We start from the raw sequence: 10334 nt of genomic DNA on the forward strand, positions 1-10334 counted from the left end.
GAATAGAAGTTTTTGAAATGTGGTGTTACAGAAAAATGATGAAGGTGAGATGGATAGATCAAATCACGAATGAAGAGGTACTGAATCGAATTAGTGAGAGGAGAACACTTTGGTAAAATTTGATCAGAAGAAGAGATAGAATGATGGGACAAGTGCTTTTAAGGGAAGTGTAGGTGGTAAGAAGGGCAGGGGTAGACCATGGTACAAATATGACAAACAGATCAGAGCAGATGTTGGTTGTAGTAGAACTGAAGAAGAAATGAAAATGCTAGCAGAGAATAGGGTGGCATTGATAGTTGCATCAAACCAGTCTAATGACTGATGACGCTATAAGAACTGTAAAGTAAAAGAACAGCGAGCGAGAAGATGAAATACTCATATGATATTCACGGTCGTGCGTATCCTACACACACGCATTGTAATTTCATCCAGAACTGAAAATTATGTTCATTAAACTGCTGCATATGCCATTACATTTGATTAGAGAGGTCAATGACCTGCGGCCACGTAAAGGGAGCAGGTGGTGGTCAATGTTTACAATAGCATTGTAAACGCGTGCTGTGCGGGATGCGTTCTCAATGCCCGCTTTATCCCTCTAATTAATCTCGATGCGTCACAGCTGTCAGCTGGGCTTACCTACCTGTTCACAGAAATCACTGCTGCCAACACTGCAGGGAAAAACAATGGGATTAGGATCTAGGAGTTAATAAGACTTGGTGGAGAGAGTTAGATGAACAGCTCGAGTGGTGTAACTGCAAGCTTGCATCCCAACGTGGAGAGTAGGCACCCTGTAGCTAGTTTCATGGTTTCCCCGTTCTCACACCATGCAAAAAGCGGGGCTGTCTCAAAGTCAAGACTACCTTCCCAGTCCTAGCCTTGACGCCGTCATTGCGAGGTTAAACAGATGCGTTACTGTTAGGTTCCAGGTTAATGCAACCCTCCATGCCACCTTATTCTGCGCCAACTTTTCTCCTTAACCAGCCGGGCTGAGTGGGCTTCTGACCGCAACTTCGCAGGTTCGATCCCGGCGCAGTCCGGTGGTATTTGAAGGTGCTCAAATACGTCAGTCTCGTGTCGGAAGATTTACTGGCATTTAAAAGAACTCCCGCGGGACTAAATTCCGGCACCTCGCCGTCTCCGAAAACCGTAAAGGATTAGTTAGTGGGACGTAAACCCAATAACATGATTTTATTTCCTTAACGATTACATCCTTTGCGCAGGGGTAACCTAATTTATCTGTCATATTATTTCATTTAACCTGTAGTTGTTGTTCTTGTTTGAGTCGTCAGTCCATAGACTGGTTTGATGCAGCTCTCCATACCACCCTATCCTACACTGAACTTTTCATTTCTACGTAGGCCTAACTACTATATCCTACATCTTCTCTAATCTGCTTCTCATATTCGTACCTTGATTTACCGCTACCTACACTTCACTCAGAATACAAACTGAATAAGTCCTGCGTGTCTTAAAATGTGTCCTAATCATTCTATCTCTTCTTCTCGTCAAATTTAGCCAAATCGATCTCCTGTCGCTCATTCGATTCTGTAACACCACGTTTCAAAAGCTTCTATTCACTTTCTTTGTGAGATAGTTTTCCTGTTTCACTTCCATACAATGCCACGCTTCAGTCTTCAAAAAGATCTTTCTAATTCCTATATCATTGTTGGAAGTGAGTAAATTTATTTTCTTAAGAAAGATCTTCCTTGCTTGTGCTAGCTGCATTTTATGTCCTTATTACTTCTGTCATTGTAAATACTGATCTACTTCCTTTAAGACTTCATTTCCTAATCTAACATTTCCTGCATCACCTGACTTTGTTCGACAGCACTCCATTACTTTTGTTTTAGACATGTACTTCTTCCCCAAGACACTGTCCACACCATTCAGCACTTTCTTCAGATCTTTGCGGTCTCAGATAAAATAAAATAAAACAGAGTTTTGATTTTCTCTCCTTGGATTGTGGTTCCCTCTCCGAATTCCTCGTACTCAACAGCCAGCGCTATACTTCGATTATTATTGTCAGTGGCCTGGAGAACATCCTTCACTAGTTTTTCTTTTAGCACATGCTGTGGCTGTATTGGAATTAACGCTATGCTTTCCATATTCCACCATCACCTGCTTTAGTGTAACGCTGAACGCTTGCTACTGTTTCTTTGCTGGCTATTTCAGGGAAACAGCCTGCCCAGTTTGGTCTCCGCCGCACGCATGCGTTCCTGTCTCTCTACCTGCAATTAGTCTGCTGCTAGCTGCACTTCAATTGAATTAACGATGTCAGTCAATGCGCTTACTTCCTCATTGTGCTGTCACAATGACATGGACGAAGATACAAGTCTTCTAGTCTGAATAATTCATTATCGATAGAGAGCATAGCTAGCATCCGGCATTCTCAGGTTTGATGCCCTGCGAGCTGGTTTCTTCTGCATGTGAAATACCCTCTGTATCCTGCGTGGGGTAAAAATGTCTTCCTCTTCTCTCCATCATCATGCGCTCACACCGTGTCAAATGTCTACCATTCCTTTATTTTTTAATTTCGGTGATTATAAGTTAATTATGAGAGTAACTACAGTAAAACCTTGTTGACACGATATCAAGAGTTCGTGTTTAAAAGAAAAATCCAGTTAAGCGAGTACCTAAACTTAAGTGTTCGGTTCTATGGCTTCTATGCTTTGGGGACACACAGCTCTCTCCAGAGGCCACATGCCAGTATTATTATTCTCCATTTTTTATTTATTTTGGTTTCGTCTGTCTATGGACCACAATCTTTGCAGTATTTTTGTCCGTCACTGCCAGTGTCTTGTCATCCTTTCTCCTACTTCCTTCTTCAGTTCTTCTGTATAAGACCATCCTTTTCTCACTCGTGTTTCCCTAGAGTCTTGAAAAAAGCGGAACTTTCTGGACGAGTTGTCTAAATTGATTTCTGTCCATGATGTAATCTTCCTGAACCTCCATCTCTGCCAGGTCCAAACTCACTTCTCAAAAACATGTCTTCCTCCTCTTCCTTAGTCTGATACTGTCCATCCTCAGCAAGTGTCTCTTTCGGATCAATCCAACCACTCCTTCTTTTCTTTCATACAGTTCTTTGTTAATGTTTTAGTCTTCCCTCACCAATATGTCAACGGCCGTAGCTGTGTTAAAACACCGGATCCCGTGAGATCTCCGAAGTTAAGCAACACTGGGCGTGGTTAGGCGTTGGATGGGTTGCCACGCGCTGTTGGTGGGGGTTAAGGGAATGGAGGAGCGGAAAGGAACTGGCCACCCTACCGCACGTAAACTCCGGCTCAGGAACACCTCTGCGGAGGTTCGGACCTGCCTTCGGGCTGAATACACCTTTACCTCCCCAATACTTTACATTTGGTCCAGAATGTTTCCCTTCTCTCCTCCGAATCAAATCAAATCAAATCAGATCAAAATACTTTTTTGCAAATGAGGTGTCTACTTCGGTGGCAAATGGTATACAAAAATACATTTTTCTCAACAACTAAATTTGAAATTAAGTAGAAAATAAAACATTTTCCTAAACCAGAGTATTATACATTTTGCATTACCAATTGTTCTATTAAATACACAGCTCATTCTTAATAAATTTATACTATTTACAAAATTCTACTCATAATATCTTCTGTAACTTACACACTAAATCACCTCATATACAGTATGTGGAATCACTTCAAAAATTACTATACAGTTGCTATAAGATTTAAATGTACATTGTTATTTTTAAACCCATTTTGGTGCCTCATGTGCACAACTTTTTCTGATCATGTCCAGTGTCTCCGCTTCATACAGGTAGTAAGGTTTAAACAACGGTAAAAGGATGCCTCAGCTTAGCCCCATAAGATAGAACTTGTTCCTTGTCAGTTGAAATGCATTATTATTATTATTATTATTATTATTATTATTATTATTATTATTATTATTATTATTATTATTATTATTTCTTTCCTTGCTTTCTTTCTTTCTTTCTTTCTTTCTTTCTTTCTTTCTTTCTTTCTTAATCTGCTTACCCTCCAAGGTTGGTTTTTCCCTCGGAGTCAGCGAGGGATCCTACCTCTACCGCCCCAAGGGCTGTGTCCTGGAGCGTGAGACATTGGGTAGGGGGATACAACTGGGGAGAATGACCAGTATCTCGCCCAGGCGGCCTCACCTGCTGTGTTGAACAGGGGCCTTGGTCGGGGATGGGAAGAATGGAAGGGATACACAAGGAAGAGGGAAGGAAGCGGCCGTGGCCTAAAGTTAGGTACCATCCCGGCATTTGCTTGGAGGTGAAGTGCGAAACCACGGAAAACCACTTCCAGGATGGCTGAGGTGGGAATCGAACGCACCTCTACTAAGTTGACCTCCCGAGGCTGAGTGGACCCCGTTCCAGCCCTTGCACCACTTTTCAAATTTCGTGGCAGAACCTGGAATCGAACCCGGGCCTCCGGGGATGGCGGCTAATCACACTAACCACTACACCACAGAGGCGAACCTTTTAATAATAATAATAATAATAATAATAATAATAATAATAATAATAATAATAATAATAATAATTTAAAATAATATTGGAACTGAGTAAGAAACTGGTGAATTGCCACATCTGGAGCATTGCACTGTACGGAGCAGAGACGTGGACCATGAGAAAGAGGGAGAAAAATACCTATATAATTTTGAAATGTGGTGTTGGTAAAGTATAGAGAAGTTCAAGTGGACAGATCGGGTGACAAACGTTGATGTGCTCAGGAGAGTAGGAGAGAAGAAAACTATTCTGTACACAATTCTTCAGAGGGAGGCCAACTGGAATGGACACATACTTAGACACGAGGAGCTCACACACCGCGTTATCGAAGGGAAGATCAAAGGAAATGCACGACGAGGAAGAAGAAGAATTCAACACCTGGATGCTATGTAGGATGGAAGGAGATACAGCAGACTGAAGGAAGAAGCTGGAAACAGAGACCATTGGCGTCAGAAATTCTCCATATGAAGACACGGACCTGTCACAAGGCAGAATATTGTGTATGACGTTAAATTCCAGTGCACTGTCGCACTCCTAACCAACTTATATAGGATTCTGATTTGATTCTTCTGCTAGCTGGAATTCAGCAATCATTAGCCGGATGCTTGAAGCCAACCCCAGCACAGAAAGTATCGCCAATCTAGCCTCCCCTCAGAGGCATTGCAGCTGATACGGAGAGCACGAAGCACGGGGCAGGTTTACGTCACCTCTGCACGGACACCGGGCCGTGGCATCACAAGAAAGTTTTCGAATATTGTATACTCTGAAACTGCATCGTGTGGAGACGAAACTAGCCAGCGGAAATGCAAGAGGTGCACAACCTGGTAATCCTCAGCATGCGATGATGATTGTCTGTTATCAAAATACAAATTGTTACTTTAAGACTGAAGACACGGTAATTCTTCGGATAATTGTGAGAAACTTGTCCTTTCATTGCAGCGTTAATTACGAGTGGTTTTGAAAGAGTTTCGCTGAAAAATATGTACTACTGCATATTCCTTGATTATACATTATTGCTTTACCTGTTGAACGTATACATAGGCGTTTCGAACAATTCGAACATGATTCCGAGATTTATTTCACCCGGAAATTTTCCACGAGTGTGTTATTGTAGAAATAGATTTTTGCGTAAACGTTGAAATACTCACGGTACTTTTCTCTTTCTTCCTCACCGCCACTTTGATGATTACGTGTATGTGTGGACGTTGGATATTTCAGTCTTAATATTTACGACTTGGGGGGGGAGGTTTAATGTCGGATGCGCTTCATACCCCCCCTCCCACCACCACCACATTGACACCCTAGTCAGAACCCCACCCGACGTCATCGTGACTTGCACCTAGGACACTCGCGTTGGTAGTCCAATGACTACCTCCGTGTCACCCCCATTAGATTTGCTCAGGATAAAATAGAACATCGTAATTTAAATGACTTATCCTTGTCATAGTCAAGATTTTGTGAGGGAAATTAATCGTAGGGACAGAATTTTTACTTCACATTTACTAAATGCATTGGATGGGATTCGAAACGTGGCCGCTTTGTTACTCGACTAAAATGTCCCCAGTTACCAGATTCCTTCCACAATCAAGAATGGGCTGAGAAAATTATCTTGGTTGAATTATTCGGCACAGTGTGTTACGTGCTTGGCCTCGGTGCTGAAGGTAGCTGCATTGGACACCAACAAGAGGAAAGGGGACGTTTCGGGTTGGGATAGGCTGATTTCAATGAGACCCTGGTGAATAATAATTTTGTCGTAAACTCAACGGTAGCTTAATAGTTAATTTATGAGCAATATTTGAATAACGTGGAGTAGCTACGTGATGACGTAGAATGTTCTTGCTTTTGTTTTTCAGTCTTCAGTCCATAGACTGGTTTGATGTAGCTCTCCATATTGTGCTATTTTTTCTATTTCTATGTACCTTGATCTACCCGTAGCATTCTTACGGAATACACGTCCCTCAAAAAGCAAACTGTACACGTCCTGGGTGTCTCAAGATGTGCCCTATCATTCTATCTCTTCTTCTTGTCAAATTTAGCCAAATCGATCGCCTCTCACCAATTCGATTCAGTATCTCTTCATTTGTGATTCGATCTATCCATCTCACCTTCAGCATTCTTCTGTAAAACCACATTTTAATAGCCTCTATTCTGTTTCTTTATGAGCTAGTTTTCGTCCATGCTTCTCTTCGATACGATTCCATGCTCCATAAGGTTTTGAAAAACATTGTTTTAATTCCTATATCAATGCTCGAAGTGAGTAAATTTATTTTCTTAATAAAGGCCTTCCTTGCCTGTGCTAGTCTCCATCTTAAGTTCTCCTTACTTCAGCCATCGTTAGTTATCTTACTACCCAAGTAACAATATTCATTTACTTTCCTTAAAACTTAATTTCCTAATTTAATATTTCCTGCATCACCTGACTTCGTTCGACTGCACTCCATTACTTTCGTTTTGGACTTATTTATTTTGATCTTGTACTGCATCCAAAATTCCCTTTCCAAATTCCTGTTCCATATAAACATTGAAAAGAAGTGGGGGCGGGGGGCTAAGAGAACGACGACAAAGTGCAGCCTTGCCTCACTCTTTTTTGGATTGCTTTTTCTTCTCCAAAGCCCGCGATTGTTATTAGTGCAGACCGAGATTGTAGACAACTCTTCGTTCTCGGTATCTGATCCCGACCACCTTCAGACCTTGCTATTCACTGTAAAGATGTACTGGTAATTCTATTTGAAAGTTTAATAAAATACTATAATGGAAATTAAAATGCTATTTAGTTAGAATTCTTGGTCATGTACATATAAACGTGCAGGATATTAATACAATATTCTGTTAGTAAAGAACGCGGAGACCACCAGTTTCCTGTTCAGTATGGTTCATGTTGTCGTACTAAGGACAGCCTGTGAAACAACTGTAGGCATGCAGCGATGACCTGTTGTCTTACTTCATCATCCTATAGAGCTTCATTGCAATCCGTCTCTGAAGCGGTCCCTAAATCGTCTTTGAAGAAGCAGTACATCGCATGTCACAATGCTCTTCCTATTATACTTAAGACTGGGCTTGTCCCCTACATGTATGCAGTCCATCAGAACAATTTTCGTTGTGTTCATTTTCCTATGCTTATGTGTAAAGGAAAATGAACCTTACGGTGCCGCACTATAGGAATGTATGTTTACGAGACGTATTTAGGCACTCATAGCCATTTTTCTTTACACGTTCGCATAGGAAAAAAAGACAATGAACGTTGTTCTGAAGGACTGCATATGGCTAGGACGCCTCACAAGTCTTCAGGATAATAATGGTTAAAAAAGTATTGTGATATACGAGGTATTGTTTCTTCAGCGACGGAATTTAAGATCACTGTGTTAGTAGATTGACCCGAATCATTAAACCGCAAAATTTCTGCACATCAGCGTCTTGTGTGGTTGTTTGTACAGTAGTTGAAGTGTTATTAAACTCACAGTACTACTGTTTGAAAGACATATTCTATGATTACATTTATCATGTCCGTTTCTCAGCGAAATCTTATCCACTTGTTGTTTCATCCCCCTCCTTTTTTAATTGTTTCTAATTTCCCGTACTCACACACACATTTTCTGTCACTGTCAACCTAGTATACACAAAATCAGCGAAAAATCTTTACTCCTTGGCGTGTTATATCTGTAAAAATAATGTGGGAGAAAGTTTCGTTTGTCTATCTGTAAACATCTACAAGACTCGTAAGTCAGCTGAGCTGCGTAATAAAATACCGCACTTATGAAAAGTTAATTATGAGTGTGAATAGAAAGTCGCACATGTGTACGGAGAAAAAATGAACTCGCTTGTTTTTTCTTGACAAGAACACAAAAACTGCTGTTTCTCTTCGGTAATTACACATTTACATGCTCTGTCTCCTTCGCCTGCCCAGCAAACCGTGCAACCTGTGTTGACGTTTGCTTCTCAATGACTGAGTCTTCGTTACGAGTGTATCATTCTCCACTTTATTGTCGATAACTTGTTATTGGATGTCAAAAGAGTCCAGTTCTAGTAGCCAAAGCTCTGTGACTACACTGGTACATAACATTTCCTCGTTGTTGTATAACCTGTTGATAATTTTTTCGAATTTTCTCATATTTTTTCCTACGATTCCTTTGAACGGACTCGTGACTTCGTTGTTGCTGTTCGAAATGTTATGGACCCGTGTGACCAAAACGTCGCCACATTACATCCTCCAACTTACTGAAGTCATTTGGCACTAAGGTATGCCCAGACATAAAGCTCAATGACGTCCACATCTGGTTGTTAATACCCGGACCTAAGCCAGGAAGCCTTTGATCACATAGCAAGCGGAATTATAGGCTAGATTCCAACAACCATGAGCAATACTCACTTTCTAACTTCACTGTTCTATGTGGAATGATAGGTGGACCAAATTTCCGTGCCCCTGAAACGTATAGAAAGTTTCCTACTTGACGATAGTTCCCCTAACGATGGTTGAACGTTGTTATCGATTTAATAATATAAATAAGAGGAAGAAAAAGAATCTTATAACTTCATCTTCGACAGGGAGAAAGTATAGTCATCCAGGACAAAAGTTACAGAAGGGAGCATTTCTGACCAGGATGGCTACACCTTCCTTCAAGGGAAGATACTCCTGTAATTTTAATCCTTTTTGATACACCGTGTAATCTCGATAGATGGAGCTCTAGGTGATTTAGGTGATTTTTTCTTCCGTGGTTTCCCATTTTCACTCCAGGCAAACGCTGGGGATGCACCTTAATTAAGGCCACGGTTGCTTCGTTTCCACTCGTAGCCTTATCCTATCCTATCGTCGCCTCAAGACCTACCTGTGTCGGTGCGACGTAAAGCAAATTGTTTTTAAAAAAAGCCACATCCAACTATATAAAACCTTTCATTATTTACAGATGGTGTGTTAGCGACAGCGAATCGCCTTTATCTCTTCTATAAAAATAACATTAGTGAATCAACGAGATTAATATCTTCATTTCTGAATGTGACTTCTTTCTCTGGCAGTTATTTTGGAATATTGTGTGGGGTTTGTCCTCGTTTCCTCATTTCCAATTAACGTTTTACACAACTTTGTGCCATCATTCGCTTGCAAATTTCTCCATTGGCTACCATTAATACTCTAGTAATAATCGCAAATGATCACGTCTTCATGCGAGTGATGGGGCATAGGTAATGTTAAGAATAAAGCATACTCGGCAATACTCCGTGTTGGTTGGACTAACTCTAATTCAGACAAATAAATCCAAATCCAAATTCTATTACCGACTATATCAATACCATTGTTTAAAACTACTAGGACAGCAGTAATAACGTTCTATTTGTTTCTTTCAGATGTATGCGAACCCAACGTCAGGGAAAAGCAGTTCTGTAAGGACCATGGTGAGTAATGTACTGTCTTCAATATATTAATTTTACTAGTGAGTGACATTCCGGGATGAAAGTAGCGTGGATTGAACTGAGTTCTGTGTTGATTACCTCTGCAGTAATGTTGAAACATGATACCAGTAGCAAATCAGTTCCGACGTACAGACGAACAAGTTACAGAAATTACCACACTAGAAGATAAATCTCGAAACTACTCTAAAAGGAATCGTGCAAAAGTTATAATGTATGTTCAATAGGAAAGCAGAAATGACTTGTGTGACACTTTTGATATTCACAAAAAATCAGGAAATTGTCCAGCTCCTTGTTTTAATGGTCAGTATCGCATGGTGTAGTTCAGAGGCTCCCGGGCTCGAATAGCATGTCTGGTTAATTCCTCCTGCTCGCTGTCTCAGTACATACCTGTTCATGTACACAATGCATCACACTGCATACCTCCGCAGAA

General features: G+C 40.8%; 1 protein-coding gene across 1 annotated transcript in view; it reads left to right on the top strand.

Moving 5' to 3' along the window:
* LOC136881320 (protein nubbin) overlaps positions 1–10334 on the top strand; it is a 394577-nt gene that overhangs the window by 156447 nt on the left and 227796 nt on the right. The window contains exon 3 of the mRNA XM_067154133.2: positions 9839–9886. Within this exon, the coding sequence (XP_067010234.2) occupies positions 9839–9886 (48 nt within the window). The remainder of the gene's footprint in view (positions 1–9838; positions 9887–10334) is intronic.

Source organism: Anabrus simplex, chromosome 9 (genome assembly GCF_040414725.1).
Source record: "Anabrus simplex isolate iqAnaSimp1 chromosome 9, ASM4041472v1, whole genome shotgun sequence".
NCBI classification, from domain to species: Eukaryota; Metazoa; Arthropoda; class Insecta; order Orthoptera; family Tettigoniidae; genus Anabrus; species Anabrus simplex.